The sequence below is a fragment of the Macaca mulatta genome, chromosome 3 (assembly GCF_049350105.2).
Source record: "Macaca mulatta isolate MMU2019108-1 chromosome 3, T2T-MMU8v2.0, whole genome shotgun sequence".
Taxonomy (NCBI): Eukaryota; Metazoa; Chordata; class Mammalia; order Primates; family Cercopithecidae; genus Macaca; species Macaca mulatta.
In genome coordinates this window covers 189,159,336-189,180,637 of record NC_133408.1, presented here as the reverse complement: position 1 = coordinate 189,180,637, position 21,302 = coordinate 189,159,336, and the positions used below count along the sequence as shown (strand labels likewise).

Sequence of the window (21,302 nt, the reverse complement as noted above, 5' to 3'; positions counted from 1 at the left end):
AGAGAATTCAACATAATTGTGGAGGAATGTTTAAGTTTTTTAGGGTTGTCCTAACAAAGCACCACGAAATGTGTGCCTTACAACAGAAATATCTCAGAATTTCTGGAAGTCCACATTCAAGGTGTTGGCAGGGCCGTCCTGTCTTTGAAAGTTTAAGGGGACAGGCCGGGCGCGGTGGCTCAAGCCTGTAATCCCAGCACTTTGGGAGGCCGGGACGGGTGGATCACGAGGTCAGGAGATCGAGACCATCCTGGCTAACACGGTGAAACCTCTTCTCTACTAAAAAAATACAAAAAACTAGCCGGGCGAGGTGGCGGGCGCCTATAGTCCCAGCTACTCAGGAGGCTGAGGCAGGAGAATGGCGTAAACCCGGGAGGCGGAGCTTGCAGTGAGCTGAGATCCGGCCACTGCACTTCAGCCTGGGCGACAGAGCGAGACTCCGTCTCAAAAAAAAAAAAAAAAAAAAAAAGAAAGTTTAAGGGGACAATCCTCCCTGGCCCCTTCCTAGCCTCTGGCGCTCGTTGGCAATTCCTGGCACTTTATGGCTTGTAGATGTGTCACCCCCAGCTCTGCCTTCTTCACATAACCATCTTCTCATAAGGACACGAGTCATATTGGACTAAGGGTTCACCCTACTCCAGTATTACCTCATCTTAACTAATTACATCAGTAGTGACCCTATTTCCAAATAAAGTCACATTCTGGGGTCCTGGGAGTTGGAACTTCAACATGTCCTTTTGGAGGATAACAGGAATTAGGGAATTGACAGGACAGAGTGGAAGACTAAGTATCACAGAGTTAGTACCTTCAAGAAGCCGCTGCCATCCTGGAGCAAGGAACAAATAGAAGAGGTTGAAATTGTTAAAATCTTAGAGGCTTGAGGAATATCTGTGGATCAGGGACCCAGACCCCTGGGGGGTGTTCATGTCTGCAGAGGCCTGGTGATGCTGCTCTTGTGAGACTAAGCTGCAGGCCACGGTCATGGTTGTTTCTGGGATGAACTGTCACTGCTACTACCAGGTGACACTGACAGGAACCCAACGCAGTCAGGAAGGAGCTTCTCCCTGCTCCGACCTTTAGTCCCTCTAGAGCCCTACTGGCAGGACGGCCAGGAAGCTGGCTGCTACAGGAGGAGTGTGGTTTGCGGAGCCCCTGACCCAGCATCACAGAACAGAGCACAGAAGGGCGTACTTGGAACTCAGAAAATCATTTCTTCAATCATTTCTTCAGAGGGCACATCTTAGCAGATGAAAGTGTTGACTTTATGGAGATTTGGGGCAACAGAAGAGGTGGTAGCCTGCATCCCAGAGCATGGCTTTGTGAAGAGAGCTATCATCCAGTATCCAGAAAAATGTGGGTTCTATCTTTGAAGTGTTGCAGGTTTGGCCAAACCATTGGGCGTTTTGAGTCTCTGTTCGCAGGCGCTCGGCCCAAAACCCACAATATAGGTGTCACTAGAGAGCCTTCCAGCTGTCGGGGGACTGCTCCCCAGATCCCTGCACTTACCCAGGAACTGAGAGCACAGAGGTGGCAGAGCTGTGGGAGAAGGAACTGGTTGCTTCCTCTAAGACAGGGTGTTGAGTTGGCAGCAAGTCAAGCCTTGTAACTCAGAAACCTATCCTGAAGTGGAATCTAGGACGGCAGGTCTGGGTGTGGCTGCACAGGGAAAGGTTGTTAATTGGACCCCACTAGCATAACTGGGGGTATAGCTCAGGGGTAGAGCATTTGACTGCAGATCAAGAGGTCCCCAGTTCAAATCTGGGTGCCCCCTAGTATTTTAAACATGAAAGGTGGTAAAGGAGTTCTAGTTTATTTTCCCATTGCGGAGCCCAGTTTCTGAGTCTCCCTGCAAAAGCTGAAGAATCAGAGGACACCCTTCCCCACTGAGCTGTTGTGTTTCTCTCAGCTCCCACTCCTCTGATCATCCCAATACCCCCTCACCTGGTCCTTGGGCTTTGCAATATATACTTTGATCCTCTGGCTATGGGTGAGAATTAGGTCCTTTACAGGGGAGCTAGCGAGAAATATGAGATCACCCACTGCTGGCCAGAAGATAGTGTGGTAACACATTCAATGAGAGGAAATAACAGTCAGGTCAGAATTCTGTTCCCTGATAAACTATTCTTCAAGAATAAACAATTGCTGAGAAAGATTACCATCAACAGATCCTTACTAAAGAAAATTCCAGGCCAGGCGCAGTGGCTCACGCCTGTAATCCTACACTTTGGGAGGCCAAGGCAAGTGGATTACAAGGTCAGGAGTTCAAGACCAGCCTGGCCAGAAGGCGAAACCCTGTCTCTACTAAAAGTACAAAAATTAGCCAGGCGTGGTGGCAGGATCCTGTAATCCCAGCCACTCAGGAGGCTGAGGCAGGAGAATTGCTTGAACCAGGGAGGCAGAGGTTGCAGTGAGCCGAGATCGCACCACTGCACTCCAACCTCGGCAACAGGGTGAGACTCCATCTCAAAAAAAAAGAAAGAAAAGAAAAGAAAATTCCAAAATATGTACTTTAGAGAAAAGTAAAATGAGCCCAGATAGGAGGACTGAGATATGAAAGGAATGTTAAACAGAGAAATTGATAGATACGTAAGTAAATCTAAATTTCATTGACCATATAACATCACATTGATGTCTAACTTACAGGTTTTTAAAAATATAAAACTAAAATACTGGTAACAATATCATATAAGGAAAGAGCTGATCCAAGTTTAAGTATTATAATATCTTTATGTAACTTGGGAGGAGGACAAAGATGATTAACTGTAGACTTTTTAAATGTGCTTGCAGAAATTCCTAGTGTGTCATTTTGTAAAGTTGTGGTTTTTGCCATGCAAAGGGAGGTAAGGGGAGGGAGGGCACATGCTTGAAGAGAAAATAAATGAAGTGGAAAAAAAAATTGTAGTTAATCCAAAAGAAGGCTGCAAATAAAAAATAAAAGAAAAATGGGACAAGTGGAAAGCAGTCAGTTGGACTAAATCCTGATAAACTGTACTGGGCAAATGCTGTATTCATTTCCCAGGGCTGCTGTGACAAAATCACACACACTGAGTTGTTGAAAACAACAGAACTGTATTTTCTCACAGTTCTGGAGGCCAAGAATCTGAAATCAAGTTGTCGGCAAGGCCACGGTCTCTCTGAAGACTCTAGGGGAGAATGTGTTCCAGGTCTTTTTCTCAGCTCCCGGTGTTGCTGGCAATCCTTGCTGTTCTTTGGCTGTAGATGCGTCACTCTAGTCTCTGCCTCTGTTCCCATGTGACATTCTTGTGTCTGTGTCTTCACATGGCTTGCTCCTCTCTGTGTGTCCATCTCTGCCTCTTCTCCTCTTCTTATAAGAACATCAGCAATATTGGATTAAGGTCCACCCTAATGACCTCTTCTTAATTTGATTACATTTGCAAAGACCTTATTTCCAAATAAGATCACACTCACAAGTATGTAATGTGAGGAGAAGACAGGACTTCAACACATCCATTGCAGGGACACTATTCAACCCATAACAAATGGTACTCCCCGAAAATTCACATCCACCATGAAATTCAGACTACTACATTTGTAAAATTCACACATAATGTTGCATGTAACTGAGGGTCTCACTCTGTCATCTAGGCTGGAATGCAGTGGTGTGATCATAGCTCACTGCAGCCTCTAATTCCTGGGCTCAAGAAATTCTACCACCTCAGCCTCCCAAGTAGTTGGAACCACAGGCATGCACCACCACACCTGGCTAATTTATTATTGTTGTTTTTGGAGAGATGGGATGGTCTCTCACTCTTGACCTCAAGCAATCCTCCTGCTTCAGCCTCCAAAAGTGCTGGGATTACAGGTGTGTTACAATGCCCTGCCCCCTCTCAAGGTTTTATGCTTTTCTAAGTAGAGCATTTCCCATATTTTGTTAGAGTTATTTCTAGATGTTTGAAATTTTTATGCTATAATAAATGTTATCTTTTATACAATTTAAATTTCTCACTGTGGCTGAAATATAGAAATATAATTAAGAGGTTTGTTCTCAAATTTTTATTATTGTGGTTAAAAAAACCTGCATCATTTACCCTCTTAACCATTTTTATGTGTTGCTGTAGCTTTGTAATAAGCTTTGAAATCAGGAAGCGTAAGTATTTCACCTTTGTTCTTCTTTTTCAAGATTTGTTTTGACAAGTTAGGGTCCCTTGAGACTCATATGAATTTTAGGAATTTTATTCTTTCTATTTCTGCCTCCGTTTAGATTTCAGAGGATGTATGGAAACTCCTGGATGTCCAGACAGAAGTTTACTGCAGGAGTAGAGCTCTCATGGAGAACCTCTGCTAGAACAGTGCAGAAGGAAAATATGCGGTCAAAGCCCCCACACAGAGTCCCCACTGGGGCACTGCCCAGTGAAGCTCTGAGAAGAGGGTCACCATCCTCCAGACCCCAGAATGGTAGATTCACTGACAGCTTGGACCGTGCACCTGGAAAAGTCACAGACACTCAACGCCAGCCCATGAAAGCAGCCAGGAGGGGGACCACATCCTGCAAAGCCACAGAGGCAGAGTTGCTTAAGGCCATAGGAGCCCACCTCTTGCATCAGCATGCCCTGTAGTCCCTTCGTTTTGACCAATTAATCCCAATTGGCACAGGTGTATTTACCTAATGCTTGTACTCCATTGTTTCTATGAAGTAACTAACTTGCTTTTAATTTTACAGGATCACAGGCAGAAGGAACTTGTCTTGTCTCAGATAAGACTACAGACTTGGACTTTTGAGTTAATGGTGAAATGAGCTAAGACTTTGGGAAACTGTTGAGAAGGCATAATTATGTTTTGAAATGTAATAAAGATGGAATTTGGGAGGGGCCAGGTGGAATGATATGGTCTAGTTCTGTGTCCCCACCTAAATCTCATCTTGAATTGTAAACCAAATTGTAATCCAGTGTTGGGGGAAGGACCTTGTGCAAGGTAATTGAATCAAAGAGTTGCTTTCTCCCATGCTATTCTCAGGATAGTAAGTTCTCACGAGATCTGATGGTTTTATAAGTAACTTCCCCTTCACTAGGCTCTCATACTTCTCTCTCCTGCCACCATGTGAAGAAGGATGTGTTTGCTTCCCCTTCTGCCATGATTGTAAGTTTCCTCAGCCCTCCCCAGCCATGCAGAACTGAGTCAATTAAACCTCTTTCCTTTATAAATTACCTAGTCTTGGATATTCATAGCAGTGTGAGAACAGACTAATACAGGCAGTATTGTCATCTTAACTATATGAAGTATTCCAATCCATGAACATGGGATGAGATTCCATTTATTTGTCTTCTTTAATTTATTTCAGCAATGTTTTGTAGTTTTCATTGTACAGGTATTTTGCTTTCTTGGTTAATTCCTAAATATTTTACCATTTTTGATACTATTATAAACTGAGTTATTTTCGTAATTTCCTTTTCAGATTGTTACTTGTTAGAAATGCAACTGATTATTGTGTGTTGACTTTGTATGCTGCTACTTTGATGAACTCATTTATTCGTTTTAACAGTTTTGTGGGGCCGGGCGCGGTGGCTCAAGCCTGTAATCCCAGCACTTTGGGAGGCCGAGACGGGCGGATCACGAGGTCAGGAGATCGAGACCATCCTGGCTAACACGGTGAAACCCCGTCTCTACTAAAAAAAATACAAAAAACTAGCCGGGCGAGGTGGCGGGCGCCTGTAGTCCCAGCTACTCGGGAGGCTGAGGCAGGAGAATGGCGTGAACCCGGGAGGCGGAGCTTGCAGTGAGCTGAGATCTGGCCACTGCACTCCAGCCTGGGCCACAGAGCGAGACTCTGTCTCAAAAAAAAAAAAAAAAAAAACAGTTTTGTGGGATATTTGGGGTTTTCTATGTGTAAGATTATACCACCTGTGAACAGAGATCATTTTACTTCTTCTATTCCAATTTGAATGTCTTTTTTTTTTTTCTTGCCTAATTTATCTGGCTAGAACTTCCAGTACTATGTTGAATAGAAGTGGTGAAAGTGAGCGTCTTTGCCTTGTTTCTTATCTTACAGAAAAATATTTCAGTCTTTCACTATTGAGTATGATATTTGCTATAGTTTTTCACATATGGTTTTTCACATATGACTTTTATCGTGTTGAGGTAGTTTCTTTCTATTCCTAGTTTCTCAAGTGTTTTTATCGTAAAAGAGTGTTGAATTTTGTCAAACATTGTTTCTGCATCAATTTAGATGATGATGTGGGTTTTTTCCCTTCATTCTGTTAGTATAGTGTATTATATTGATCAACTTTCATATGTTGAACCACTGTTGCATCCTACAAATAAATTCCACTTACTTATGGAGTATAAACCTTTTAATAAGCTACTTAATTTTGTTTGCTACTATTTTATCAAAGATTTTTGCATAAATGTTTGTATGTTCTTATGGTAGTGAATAAGTCTCACAAGTTCTGATGCAGTTTTATAAGGGGAAACCCCTTGCACTTGGCTCTCATTCTCTCTCACCTGCCACCATGTAAGACGTAACTTCTGCCTTCTGCCATGATTGTGAGGCCTCCCCAGCCATGTGGAACTGTGAGTCCATTAAACCTCTTTTCCCTATAAATTACCCAGTCTCAGGTATGTCTTTATCAGCAGTGTGAAAACAAAGTAATACAAATGTGCACAAGATATATTGGTCTGCAGTTTTCTTTCCTTGTAGTGTCCTTATCTGGCTTTGGCATTGCAGTAGTACTGAGCTCATAAAATATTTTAGAAGATGGCCGGGCGCGGTGGCTCAAGCCTGTAATCCCAGCACTTTGGGAGGCCGAGGCAGACGGATCACGAGGTCAGGAGATCAAGACCATCCTGGCTAACACGGTGAAACCCCGTCTCTACTAAAAAAAAAAAAAAATACAAAAAACTAGCCGGGCGAGGTGGCGGGCGCCTGTAGTCCCAGCTACTCGGGAGGCTGAGGCAGGAGAATGGCGTGAACCCAGGAGGCGGAGCTTGCAGTGAGCTGAGATCCGGCCACTGCACTCCAGCCTGGGCGACAGAGCGAGACTCCGTCTCAAAAAAAAATTAAAAAAAAAAATATTTTAGAAGATATCACCTCCTCTTCAATTTTTTTGGAAAAGTTTAAAAAGGATTGGTGTTAATACATCTTTAAATATTTAGTAGAATTCACCAGTGAAGTCATCAGGTTCAAGGTTTTTCTATTTTGGGAGAGTTTTGATCACTGATTAAATATCCTTACTAGTCATGGGTCTATATAGATTTTCTAATTTTTTGTGATTTAGTCTTAATAAGTTATGTGTTTTTAGAAATTTGTCCATTTTATCTTGGTTATTCAGTGTCTTGGCATATAATTTTCATAATACAAAGTGTTGGGAGCAGGCCCCCCAAAATCTGGCCATAAACTGGCCCCAAAACTGGCCATAAACAAAATCTCTGCAGCACTGTCACATGTTCATAATGGCCCTAATGCCCAAGCTGGAAGGTTGTGGGTTTACAGGAATGAGGGCAAGGAACACCTGGCCTGCCCAGGGCTGAAAACCGCTTAAAGGCATTCTTAAGCCTTTAAGAATAGCATGAGAAATCGGTGCCTTAAGAACATGCTCCTGCTGCAGTTAACTAGCTCAACCTATTCCTTTAATTTGGCCCATCCCTTCGTTTCCCATAAGGGGTACTTTAATTAATTTAATATCTGTGGAAACAATGCTAATGACTGATTTGCTGTCAATAAATATGTGGGTAAATCTCTGTTTGGGGCTTTCAGCTCTGAAGGCTATGGGACCCCTCATTTCCCACTTCACACCTCCATATTTCTGAGTGTGTGTCTTTAATTCCTCTAGCTCCACTGGGTTAGGGTCTCCCTGACCGAGCTAGTCTTGGCAACAAAGGATTGTAAAATACAACCCTTTTTATTTCTGTAAAACTGGTGGTAACATCCCCACTTTCATTTCTTATTTTAGTAATTTGAACCTTCTCTCTCTTTTCGTTAGTCCACCTAGCTAAAGGTTTGTCACTTTTCTTGATTTTTTTCAAAGAACCAACTTTTGGTTTTTTCAAAGAACCAACTTTTGGTTTTATTGATTTTCTATTCTCTATTTTGTTTCATATTTTTTTATTCTCTATTTCATTTATTTCTGCTCTAATCTTTATTATTTTCTTCTTCTAGTTTGAGGGTTAACATGTTCTTCAATTTCTAGTTCCTTAAGTTGTAAAGCTAGGTTATTAATTTGAAATTTTTCATGTTCTGTAATGTAAGTATTTACAGCTATAAATTTTCCCCTTATCATTGCTTTTACTGTGTTCCATAAGTTTTGGTATGTTGTGTTTTCACATTCACTGTCTCTAAGTATTTCTGATTTTCTTTGTGATTTGTTCTTCGATTGATTGTTTAAGAGTGTGTTGTTTAATTTCCACAGTTTTGTGAATTTTCCAGTTTTACTTCTGTTATTTATATTCATGCTGTTGTGATTCAAGAATAGATTTTGTATGATATCTATCTTTTTAAATCTATTGAGACTTAATATGTGGCCTAACATATGATCTATCCTGGAAAATGTTCTGTGTGCACTTGAGGAAAATGTGTCTGCTGTTGTTGTTGAGTAGTGTTCTGTATATATCTACTACAGATAATGAGTTTATTGTGTTGTTTAAGTCTTCTATTTCCTTACTTATTGTCGGTCTGATTGTTCTATTTCTTATTGTGAGTGGAATGCTGAAGTCTTTATTTTTTGAGTACTTTCTACTTCTCCCTTCAATTATGTCGTTTTGGTTCTTGCTCCATGTGCTATTAGGTACATAAATGTTTATAATTGTTACATATTCTTGTTGTATTGAACTTTTTTTAAAGAGAGATTGGGGTCTCACTCTGTTGCCCAGGCTGAAGTACAGTAGTGCAATTATAGCTCACTGCAGCCTCAAACTCCTGGGCTCAAGCAGTCCTCCCACCTCAGCTTCCCAAGTACCTAGGACTATAGACACATGCCATCATGCCCAGCTAATTTTTTACTTTTTGTACAGATTGTCACTATGTTGCTCAGACTGGTCTCAACTTCCTGACCTCAAGCAATCCTCCTACCTTGGCCTACAAAAGTGTTGGAATTACACACATGAACCACCACACCTGGTCTAAGCTTTTTATTAATATATAATGTCCTGGATCTGCTGGGGGGCATGCCCAAGATGGCCAAATAGGAAGAGCTCCAGCCTCCAGCTGCCAGCGTGAGCAACACAGAAGATGGGTGATGTCTGAATTTTCAACTGAGGTACTGGGTTCATCTCACTGTGGTGTGTCGGACAGTCGATACCGGTCAGTGGGTGCAGCCCAGCCAGTGAGAGCTGAAGCAGGGTGAGGCATTGCCTCACCTGGGAAGCGCAAGGGGAAAGGGAATTCCTTTTCCTAGCCAAGGGAAACTGGGACACACAACACCTGGAAAGTCGAGTAACTCCCACCCTAATACTGCGCTTTACCAAGGGTCTTAGCAAACGGCACACCAGGAGATTATATCCCACGCCTGGCCCGGAGGGTCCCACGCCCACAGAGCCTCCCTCATTGCTAGCACAGCAGTCTGAGATCTAACTGCAAGGCAGCAGCAAGGCTGGGGGAGGGGTGCCCACCATTGCTGAGGTTTAAGTATGTAAATAAAGCCACTGGGAAGCTCAAATGGGGTGGGGCCCACTGCAGCTCAAGGAGGCCTGCCTGCCTCTGTAGACTCCACCTCTGGGGACAGGGCATAGCTAAACAAAATGCAGCAGAAACTTCTGCAGATGTAAATGTCCCTGTCTGACAGCTTTGAAGAGAGCAGTGGTTCTCCCAGCATGGAGGTTGAGATCTGAGAATGGACAGACTGTGGGGAAAAGAAAGAGATCAGCCTGTTACTGTGTCTATATAGAAAGAAGTAGACATAAGAGACTCCATTTTGTTCTGTATTTGAGATGCTGTTAATCTGTGACCCTGCCCCAAACCTTGTCCTTGCAAGAGACATGTGCTGTGGTAACTAAAGGTTTAATGGATTTTGGGCGTGCAGGGTGTGTCTTTGTTCCTAGAAAAGCTAGGTATTGTCCAAGGTTTATCCCCATGTGATAGGATGAAACAATGCTGCTAAAAGTTTTATCTCAAGGCACAGGATTTTCCTTTAAACTTATTCATGTCACTGCTGATTTCCTCCCTAAAAACGATTCTAGTGTCCTGCCACTCCCTTATCTTTAAGATGGTAAAGATAATTATCTATAAATACTAAGGGAACTTAGAGACCGGTGCCGGCGTGGGTCCTCTGTAAGCTGAGCGCCGGTCCCCTGGGCCCCCGCTTTTCTTTCTCTATGCTTTGTCTCTGTGTCTTATTTCTTTTCTCAAGTCTCTCGTTCCACCTAACGAGAAACACCCACAGGTGTGGCGGGGCAGGCCACCCCGTCACAGACTGCCTGCTCAAGTGGGTCCCTGACCCCTGAGTAGCCTAACTGGGAGACATCCCCCACTAGGTGCAGACTGACACCTCACACCTCACATGGCTGGGTACACCTCTGAGACGAAGCTTCCAGAGCAAGAATCAGACAGCAACACTTGCTGTTCAGCAGTATTCTATCTTCTGCAGCCTCTGCTACTGATACCCAGGCAAACAGCATCTGGAGGGGACCTCAAGCAAACTCCAACAGACCTACAGCTGAGAGTCCTGACTATTAGAAGGAAAACTAACAAACAGAAAGGACACCCACACCAAAACCCCATCAGTACGTCAGTATCATCAAAGACCAAAGGCAGATAAAAACCACAAAGATGGGGAAAAAGCAGTGCAGAAAATCTGGAAATTCAAAAACTCAGAGCGCATCTCCCCCTCCAAAGGAATGCAACTCATCGCCAGCAATGGAACAAAGCTGGACAGAGAATGACTTTGACGAGTTGAGAGAAGCCTTCGGTCGATCAAACTTCTCAGAGCTAAAGGAGGAACTATGTACCCAGTGCAAGAAACCAAAAACTTTGAAAAAAAAATGGAAGAATGGATAACTAGAATAACCAATGCAAAGAAGTCCATAAACGAACAGATAGAGATGAAAACCATGACATGAGAACTACGTGACAAATACACAAGCTTCAGTAACTGACTCAATCAACTGGAAGAAAGAGTATCAGTGATTGAAGGTCAAATGAATGAAATGAAGTGAGAAGAGAAGTTTAGAGAAAAAAAGAGTAAAAAGAAATGAACAAAGACGCCAAGAAATATGGTATTATGTGAAAAGACCAAATCTACATCTGATTGGTGTGCCTGAAAGTGACGGGAAGAATGGAACCAAGCTGGAAAACACTCTGCAGGATATTATCCAGGAGAACTTCCCAACCTAGCAAGGCAGGCCAACACTCAAATTCAGGAAATACAGAGAACACCACAAAGATACTCCTCAAGAAGAGTAACTCCAAGACACATAATTGTCAAATTCACCAAAGTTGAAATGAAAGAAAAAATGTTAAAGGCAGCCAGAGAGAAAGGTTGGGTTACCCACAAAGGGAAGCCCATCAGACTAACAGCAGATCTCTCGGCAGAAACTCTTCAAGCCAGAAGAGAGTGGGGGCCAATATTCAACATTCTTAAAGAAAAGAATTTTCAACCCAGAATTTCATATTCAGCCAACTAAGTTTCATAAGTGAAGGAGAAATAAAATCCTTTACAGACAAGCAAATGCTTAGAGATTTTGTCACCACCAAGCTTGCCCTACAAGAGCTCCTAAAGGAAGCACTAAACATGGAAAGGAACAACTGGTACCAGCCATTGCAAAAACATGCCAAAATGTAAAGGCCATCGATGCTAGGAAGAAACTGCATCAACCAATAAGTAAAATAACCAGCTATTATCATAATGACAGGATCAAGTTCAAACATAACAATATTAACCCTAAATGTAAATGGACTAAATGGTCCCATTAAAAGACACAGACTGGCAAATTGGATAAAGAGTCAAGACCCATCAGTTTGCTGTATTCAGGAGACCCATCTCACATGCAGAGACACACGTAGGCTCAAAATAAAGGGATGGAGGAAGATCTACCAAGCAAATGGAAAACAAAAAAATCAGGGGTTGCAATCCTAGTCTCTGATAAAACAGACTTTAAACCATCAAAGATCAAAAGAGACAAAGAAGGACATTACATAATGGTTAAAGGGATCAATTCAACAAGAAGAGCTAACTATCCTAAATATATATGCACCCAATACAGGAGCACCCAGATTCATAAAGCAAGTCCTTAGAGACCCACAAAGAGACTTAGACTCCCATACAATAATAATGGGAGACTTTAACACCCCACTGTCAACATTAGACAGATCAATGAGACAGAAAGTTAACAAGGATATCCAGGAATTGAACTCAACTCTGCACCAAGCTGACCTAATAGACATCTACAGAACGCTCCACCCCAAATCAACAGAATATACATTATTCTCAGTACCGCATCGCACTTATTCCAAAATTGACCACATAATTTGAAGTAAAGCACTCCTCAGCAAATGTAAAAGAACAGAAATTATAACAAACTATCTCTCAGACCACAGTGCAATCAAACTAGAACTCAGGACCAAGAAACTCAATCAAAACCGCTCAACTACATGGAAACTGAACAACCTGCTCCTGAATGACTACTGGGTATATAACGAAATGAAGGCAGAAATAAAGATATTCTTTGAAACCAATGAGAACAAAGATACAACATACCAGAATCTCTGGGACACATTTAAAGCAGTGTGCAGAGGGAAATTTATAGCACTAAATGCCCACAAGAGAAAGCAGGAAAGATCTAAAATTGACACCCTAACATCACAATTAAAAGAACTAGAGAAGCAAGCACAAACATATTGAAAAGCTAGCAGAAGGCAAGAAATAACTAAGATCAGAGCAGAACTGAAGGAGATAGAGACACAAAAAAACCCTTCAAAAAATCAGTGAATCCAGGAGCTGGTTTTTTGAAATGATCAACAACATTGATAGACCTCTAGCAAGACTAATAAAGAAGAAAAGAGAGAAGAATCAAATAGACGCAACAAAAAAATGATAAAGGGGATATCACCACCAATCCCACAGAAATACAAACTACCATCAGAGAATACTATAAACACCTCTACGCAAATAAACTAGAAAATCTAGAAGAAATGGATAAATTCCTGGACACATACACTCTCCCAAGACTAAACCAGGAAGAAGTTGAATCCCTGAATAGACCAATATCAGGCTCTGAAATTGAGGCAATAATTAATAGCCTACCAACCAAAAAAAAGTCCAGGACCAGATGAATTCACAGCCAAATTTTACCAGAGGTACAAGGAGGAGCTGGTACCATTCCTTCTGAAACTATTCCAATCAATAGAAAAAGAGGGAATCCTCCCTAACTCATTTTATGAGGCCAACATCATCCTGATACCAAAGCTTGGCAGAGACACACACACAAAAAAAGAGAATTTTAGACCAATATCCCTGATGAACATCAATGCAAAAATCCTCAATAAAATACTGGCAAACCGAATCCAGCAGCACATCAAGAAGCTTATCCACCATGATCAAGTGGGCTTCACCCCTGGGATGCAAGGCTGGTTCAACATACACAAATCAATGAACGTAATCCAGCATATAAACAGAACCAAAGACAAAAACCACGTAATTATCTCAATAGATGCAGAAAAGGCCTTTGACAAAATTCGACAGCCTTTCATGCTAAAAACTCTCAATAAATTCGGTATTGATGGAATGTATCTCAAAATAATAAGACCTATTTATGACAGACCCACAGCCAATATCATACTGAATGGGCAAAAACTGGAAACATCCCTTTGAAAACTGGCACAAGACAGGGATGCCCTCTCTCACCACTCCTATTCAACATAGTGTTGGAAGTTCTGGCTAGGGCAATAAGGCAATAGAAAGAAATAAAGGGTATTCAATTAGGAAAAGAAGAAGTCAAATTGTCCCTGTTTGCAGATAACATGATTGTATATTTAGAAAACCCCATCGTCTCAGTCCAAAACCTCCTTAAGCTGATAAGCAACTTCAGCAAAGTCTCAGGATACAAAATCAATGTGCAAAAATCACGAGCATTCTTATACACCAATAGCATACAAACACAGAGCCAAACCATGAATGAACTCCCATTCACAATAGCTTCAAAGAGAATAAAATACCTATGAATCCAACTTACAAGGGATGTGAAGGACCTCTTCAAGGAGAACTACAAACCACTGCTCAGTGAAATAAAAGAGGACACAAACAAATGGAAGAACATACCATGCTCATGGATAGGAAGAATCAATATAGTGAAAATGGCCATACTGCCCAAGGTAATTTATAGATTCAATGCCATCCCCATTAATGACTTTCTTCACAGAATTGGAAAGAACTGCTTTAAAGTTCATATGGAACCAAAAAAGAGCCCACATTGCCAAGACAATCCTAAGTCTAAAGAACAAAGCTGGAGGCATCACGCTGCCTGACTTCAAGCTATACTACAAGGCTACAGTAACCAAAACAGCATGGTACTGGTACCAAAACAGAGATATAGACCAATGGAACAGCACAGAGTCCTCAGAAATAATACCATACATCTACAGCCATCTGATCTTTGACAAACCTGACAAAAACAAGAAATGGGGAAAGGATTCCCTAGTTAATAAATGGTGCTGGGAAAATTGGCTAGCCATAAGTAGAAAGCTGAAACTGGATCCTTTCCTTACTCCTTATATGAAAATCAACTCAAGATGGATTAGACACTTAAATGTTAGTCCTAAAACCATAAAAACCCTAGAAGAAAACCTAGGTAATACCATTCAGGACATAAGCATGGGCAAGGACTTCATGTCTAAAACACCAAAAGCAATGGCAACAAAAGCCAAAATTGACAAGTGGGATCTAATTAAACTAAAGAGCTTCTGCACAGCAAAAGAAACTACCATCAGAGTCAACAGGCAACCTACAGAATGGGAGAACATTTTTGCAATCTACTCATCTGACAAAGGGCTAATATCCAGAACCTACAAAGAACTCAGACAAATTTACAAGAAAAAACAAACAACCCCATCAAAAAGTGGGCAAAGGATATGAACAGACAGTTCTCAAAAGAAGACATGCATACAGCCAACAGACACATGAAAAAATGCTCATCATCACTGGCCATCAGAGAAATGCAAATCAAAACCACAATGAGATACCATCTCACACCAGTTTGAATGGCAACCATTAAAAAGTCAGGAAACAACAGGTGCTGGAGAGGATGTGGAGAAATAGGAACACTTTTACACTGTTGGTGGGATTGTAAACTAGTTCAACCATTGTGGAAAACAGTGTGGCGATTCCTCAAGGATCTAGAACTAGAAATACCATTTGACCCAGCCATCCCATTACTGGGAATATACCCAAAGGATTATAAGTCATGCTGCTATAAAGACACATGCACACGTATGTTTATTGCGGCACTATTCACAATAGCAAAGACTTGGAATCAACCCAAATGTCCATCAGTGACAGACTGGATTAAGAAAATGTGGCACATATACACCATGGAATACTATGCAGCCATAAAAAAGAATGAGTTTGTGTCCTTTGTAGGGATATGGATGCAGCTGGAAACCATCATTCTCAGCAAACTATCACAAGAACAGAAAACCAAATACCGCATGTTCTCACTTATAGGTGGGAATTGAACAATTGAACAATGAGATCACTTGGACACAGGAAGGGGAACATCACACACCAAGGCCTCCTGTAGGGAGAGGCGGGGGGAAGGATAGCATTAGGAGATATACAAAATGTAAATGACGAGTTAATAGGTACAGCACACCAACATGGCACATGTATACATATATAACAAACCTGCACATTGTTCATATGTACCCTAGAACTTAAAGTATAATTTAAAAAAAAGTGTGTGTGTATATATATATAGTCATTTTTTGTGTCTTGTAATCTTTTTAGATTTAAGGTCTATTTTTTCTGGTATTAGTCTTGCCACCCCCTCTCTCTTTTGATTACTATTTGTATGGAATATCTTTTTGCATCCTTTCACTTTCAATCTATTTGTGTCTTTAGGTCTAAAGTGAGTCCTTTATAGACAGCATATAGCTGGATCATGTTTTTGTGTCCACTCTTGCAATCTCTGCCTTTTGATTAGAGAGTTTAATCCATTGACATTTAAAGTAATTACTGATAAAGAGAAAACTACTTCTGTCATTTTGCTATTCGTCTTCTGCATGCCTTATAGCAGTTTTATCCCTCATTTCTGCATTACTGTTGTCCTTTCTGTAGTGAAATGTTTAAATTTCTTTCATATATATATATATGTTGCTTTCAAGATTCTCTTTGTCTTGGGATGTTGAAAGTTGATTATAATGTGCCTCACTGTGGGTCTTTTTAGTTTATCTTACTTGGAATTCATTGAGCTTCTTAGATATATATATATGTATATATATGGTTTTTTAAATATGTACATATTATATAGCTATTTTCTTTGTGGCTTTCATGGGGATTACATTTAATATTATAACAATACAACACTCTAATTTGAATTCATGCCAACTTAACTTCAGTAACATACAAAAACTCTGGTTTGTTAACAGCTCCATCACTACCCCTTTCAGTTGCTGATGTCACAAAATCACATCTTTATATATCATATGCCCAAAAACATGAACTAATAATTCTCTTAAGTGCATTAGTCTCTTACATTATGTTAAAAAAAAAAATGTGGAGTTACAACTGTTGTTGCTATAACACTAACTTTAACAATTGCCCATGTATTTACCTTTACTGAGATCTTTATTTTTTCATATGGCTTCATGTTACTGTCTAATGTTTGTATAAGGTGAGAGATGAGGATCCAGTTTCATTCTTCTACATGTGGCTTGTCGATTTTTTCACACCATTTTTTGAATAGGGTGTCCTTTTCCCTCAGTGTGGGTCTCTTTAGTTCATCTTACTTGGAATTCATTGAGCGACTTTGTTTGTTTGTTTGTTTTGTTTTGTTTTGTTTTCGTTTTTTGAGACAGGGTTTTGTTCTGTCACTCAGGCTGGAGTGCAGTGGCATGAGCCCAGCTCACTTTTTTGTTTTTATTAAATTACTGAGTATTCACATGTGTATTTTTGTCTCCCCACCATTTCCATGTCTAACCACCGCTACTACTATGTCCTATCATAACATTCCATACATACTTAAAACCAAACAAAGGGTGGAGTTCCATCTTTAAAAACTAAACAGGCGGCCGGGCGCGGTGGCTCAAGCCTGTAATCCCAGCACTTTGGGAGGCCGAGACGGGCGGATCACGAGGTCAGGAGATCGAGACCATCCTGGCTAACACGGTGAAACCCCGTCTCTACTAAAAAATACAAAAAAAAAACTAGCCGGGCGAGGTGGTGGGCGCCTGTAGTCCCAGCTACTCGGGAGGCTGAGGCAGGAGAATGGTCTAAACCCGGGAGGCGGAGCTTGCAGTGAGCTGAGATCCGGCCACTGCACCCCAGCCTGGGCGACAGAGCAAGACTCTGTCTCAAAAAAAATAAAATAAAATAAAATAAAATAAAAATAAAAAAAATAAAAACTAAACAGGCATTTTGGACAACACATTCTTGGCAACGGAACCTGGACAACATTTATCAAACACGGTAGGGAAAGTTCTCACTCTGCATTATAAAAAAGCCAGATATCAACTGTTACAGAAATGAAATGAGATGAAAACTTATTAATAAATCGTTTTTTTTTTGAGATGGAGTCTTGCTCTGTCGCCGAGGCTGGAGTGCAGTGACCGGATGTCAGCTCACTGCAAGCTCCGCCTCCTGGGTTTACTCCATTCTCCTGCCTCAGCCTCCCAAACAGCTGGGACTACAGGCGTCCACCACCTCACCCGGCTAGTTTTTTGTATTTTTTAGTAGAGACGGGGATTCACCGGGTTAGCCAGGATGGTCTCGATCTCCTGACCTCGTGATTCGCCCATCTCGGCCTCCCAAAGTGCTGGGATTACAGGCTTGAGCCACCGCGCCCGGCCTAATATATTGTTTAAAGTATTTTCTTAAAGAGACTTCCTCTACTGCCAGAGATCTTGAATAACCTCCTGGTCAGTCATCTAGAAGCAATTGTTCACATAACTGATGAGCTTGGCTTCCACTTTGGGAATAGAACTACCTTTTTCTATACTTGCTTGCATTTTTGCTTTAATGTCTTCTACAGAACTAGGTCCCTTTGGTGTTTCAGGAGATTTTTGCTGTTTTTTGAAGGATTCTTGTCCATTTGATCTTGGTGTTGATGGTGGTTTTGAGTCTTTTCCATTCTGATTTGACTTTTGTGCATTTTTGACTGGAGTATCTCATATAGATTTCTTCACTGGTGCTTTTTCTTCAGTTTCCTCATCATCAAAATCATCACCATCATCATCTTCATCAGCAGCAAGTTTTACTTTTTTCTGTGGAAGCTTGCTACCACCTCCAGGGGCAAACTGCTTTCCAGATATACTTAAGAGTTTCACATCCTCCTTCTCTTCATCTTCTGACTCTGCATCTTCCTCCACAGCTACTAAGTAGTGTCCACTAATATGCACTGGCCCTGAACCACACTTCAACTGTAAGACCACTGGTGGTGTTATTTCAAAGCCCCCAAGGGAAACCGTTGGCTGTACAGACATTTTCAAAGTTGCCACTGTTACTATAATTGGACTGCCTTCATAATTCATTGCCTCTGCTTCAACAGTGTCCAATTCATCGGTTGCTCCAGCCCCTAAACTGATTGCTCTTAAAGATAACTGGTGCTCATTTTCATTATTATCCACCTTAAAGTGATCATCTTTGTTGGCCTTTAGTTCACAACTGAAAAGATAGTTCTGGGGCCTCAGGGGCCTCATCTCCATGTCCACGAATCTTCCATCAGGTGGTGGCACGCACTTAGGTGGGAGAGAAGGCGGATGGAGATAAACAACCACTGCTCAAGAGAACAGCTGCACAGGACGGAACCACACCAGGGCAATCTCAGCTCACTTTAACCTCTACCTCTTGGTTTCAAGCAATTCTCATGCCTCAGCCTCCTAAGTAGCTGGGATTACAGGCACGTGCCACCATGCCCACCTAATTTTTTTTTTTTTTTTTTAGTAGAGATGAGATTTCACCAGGTTGACCAGGCTGGTCTCAAACTCCTGACCTCAAGTGATCCAGCCACCTCAGCCTTCCAAAGCACTGGGATTACGTACATGAGCCACTGTGCCCAGCTGAGCTTCTTAGATTTTTATATTTATGTATTTCATCAATGTTGGGTAGTTTTCAATTATTATTTCTTCAAATATTCTCTCTCCCCCATTTTCTCTCCCTTCCTCTTCTGGGATTCTCACAGTGCATATGTTGATCTACTTGTGGCGTCCCACGGGTCCCTTAGGCTCTGTTCACTTTTCTTCAGTCTTTTTTCTTTCTGTTCCTCTATATTAATTACCTTATCTTCTGTGTTTGCCATACTTTTGTCTTTCCATGTTTTATGATGGATAGTTTTTCCTCTCAGTGTTTTAGTTCACTGATTTTCTCACTGGCTTAATCTATTTATTAAGAAGAGCATAGACCTATTCATTGAGTTTTTAATTGTACTTATTGTATTTTTAGACATAAAATTTATATTTTGTCTTCTTTTTAAATCTCCTAAGTTACTTTTCATGCTTTAAATTTCCTATTGAAATTTTCAAGGTTGGCTTTTATCTCCTTGAACACAGTAAGCATTATTATTTTATAGCGTTTCTGGTAGTTCTAATATCCAAAGTCCTCTTGTTTAGTTCTGTGGTCTGTTATTTTTATTGATTCTCATTCATAGCTTTTTGCTTCCCTGTGTATATGGTAATCTTTGACTGTATGCTAAAATTTTATTTGTAGAACTAATCTAAGGCCAGAGATAATAATATCCTCCTTTATTTGCTTTTTCCAAGTAAATAAATTATATTAAGGTGTCCTGAACAATCAGGACACCTTAATATAATTTCGAGATTTGAGTTTTCCTGAGCCATTCAAAAGTTAAAAAGCCTAGCCACAAATTCTTACAGTGACTGAATTTCTTTCCATTTACTCTTATCCCTTGAGCTCCTAGTCCGAAGCCAGAGTTGGTGTCATCAATGTCTATACTCTAGTTGGCCCAGAATTCTGACTTCTATCTCCCTAGTTTTGAGAGGCTCCCAAAAGCTCCAGTCAGGTTCTCAGCTGCCTCTTCTGAACTGAGAAATACACTCAGGGCCAAAGCAGCTTTTAGTATGGAAATTTAAATTTCTGCTTCCCATCCTTTCCAAATCTACATCTGGTATTTCCTGTGTTAGTTATTTGATACTTTTAATGAGATGTTTTTCATATTTTCTGAATTTTTATTTGTCCTCATATAAAAGATTATTTCAAATTTCTTTGCTCATCAAGGAAAGTAGAGAATCCTCTGAAGATTTGTTACAGCCATTTATGTCTTAAATATTTTATCTGAATTTTTAAGTTTAATATAAAGTATTAAACTTCTAGGTATTCTCACCAAGGAAATACTGACCCAGGGTAAGAAATAAGAAGTGTTAGGAGAGAAGAAGGGAGAATTAGGTGGCCAGAGTCTGTGGTAGAGACAGCACCCTCAAGAAATTCCCAGACAGAGAAAAGAGACAACTTTTGACAGGGTTTTCAAATCGTTATAGTTGCCTCTGGGAAGTAGGAATCCGCATATATTTCCTTCATACTTCACAGAAAGTAGTAGCCAGATCAAAGAGAGAGTCTGTGCTTTCTTTCTGGCGATTACGGTGAGGTTGAGGAAATGAGATACCGAGAAAGAGTGAGGTCCACATATAGACCATGAGAGGCAAGAGACCCAGAAGTGGGGCTTGTCTGGGCTAACTTGGTCAGTCTCTTCAATCAAATGTGACCCTAGCAGTTATTATATTATCTGGGTGATGACCAGGGGAGGATTCTTAGACACTGTCCTGATCCAGACACTAAATTTTATCATGAAATAAAGCACACTAATGGTCACATGTGGGGAAAAGGGGCAGAAATCTCAGCACTACTTCAGTCATTAAAAAACAGGAGGGGGCACCTGGATTTGAACCAGGGACCTCTTGATCTGCAGTCAAATGCTCTACCCCTGAGCTATACCCCCAGGCCTGACTCTATGTCTTAATCTCACCTTTACAACTGTGCAGCTGATGGCTGTTTCTGGACTCACAGTCATGTTCCTGAGGGGTGTGGGGAGCCTGCCCATGAAAGCCAGGCCCTCACTGCCATCACTCACTCCCTGGTCTACCTGTGAACACCTACTGACCAGATTTCATGTGCCAGGCATATCCTTACCTCTGCCACCCCTATTCCATCTGCCCTGCAGTGGGCAGTCACTGGCTGTCCCAGCTTAACAGA

The 21,302-nt window shown here is 41.2% G+C and overlaps 1 protein-coding gene and 2 non-coding genes across 3 annotated transcripts; 1 reads left to right on the top strand and 2 right to left on the bottom strand.

The window, feature by feature from the left end:
- The first annotated feature begins 1,699 nt into the window (after nt 1-1,699).
- Nucleotides 1,700-1,771, top strand: TRNAC-GCA (transfer RNA cysteine (anticodon GCA)). The gene has a single exon. It is a non-coding gene; the product is annotated as a tRNA-Cys (tRNA).
- Nucleotides 1,772-18,025: 16,254 nt separating this feature from the next.
- On the bottom strand, nt 18,026-18,802 carry LOC711831 (nucleophosmin-like). The gene is made up of 2 exons (XM_077997887.1): nt 18,275-18,802; nt 18,026-18,187 (listed from the first exon to the last, which is right to left on the bottom strand). Exons 1-2 carry the CDS (start codon nt 18,800-18,802, stop codon nt 18,026-18,028), a joined length of 690 nt encoding a protein of 229 aa, XP_077854013.1.
- Nucleotides 18,803-20,976: 2,174 nt separating this feature from the next.
- TRNAC-GCA (transfer RNA cysteine (anticodon GCA)) lies at nt 20,977-21,048 on the bottom strand. Its single transcript has one exon. It is a non-coding gene; the product is annotated as a tRNA-Cys (tRNA).
- Nucleotides 21,049-21,302: the final 254 nt, after the last annotated feature.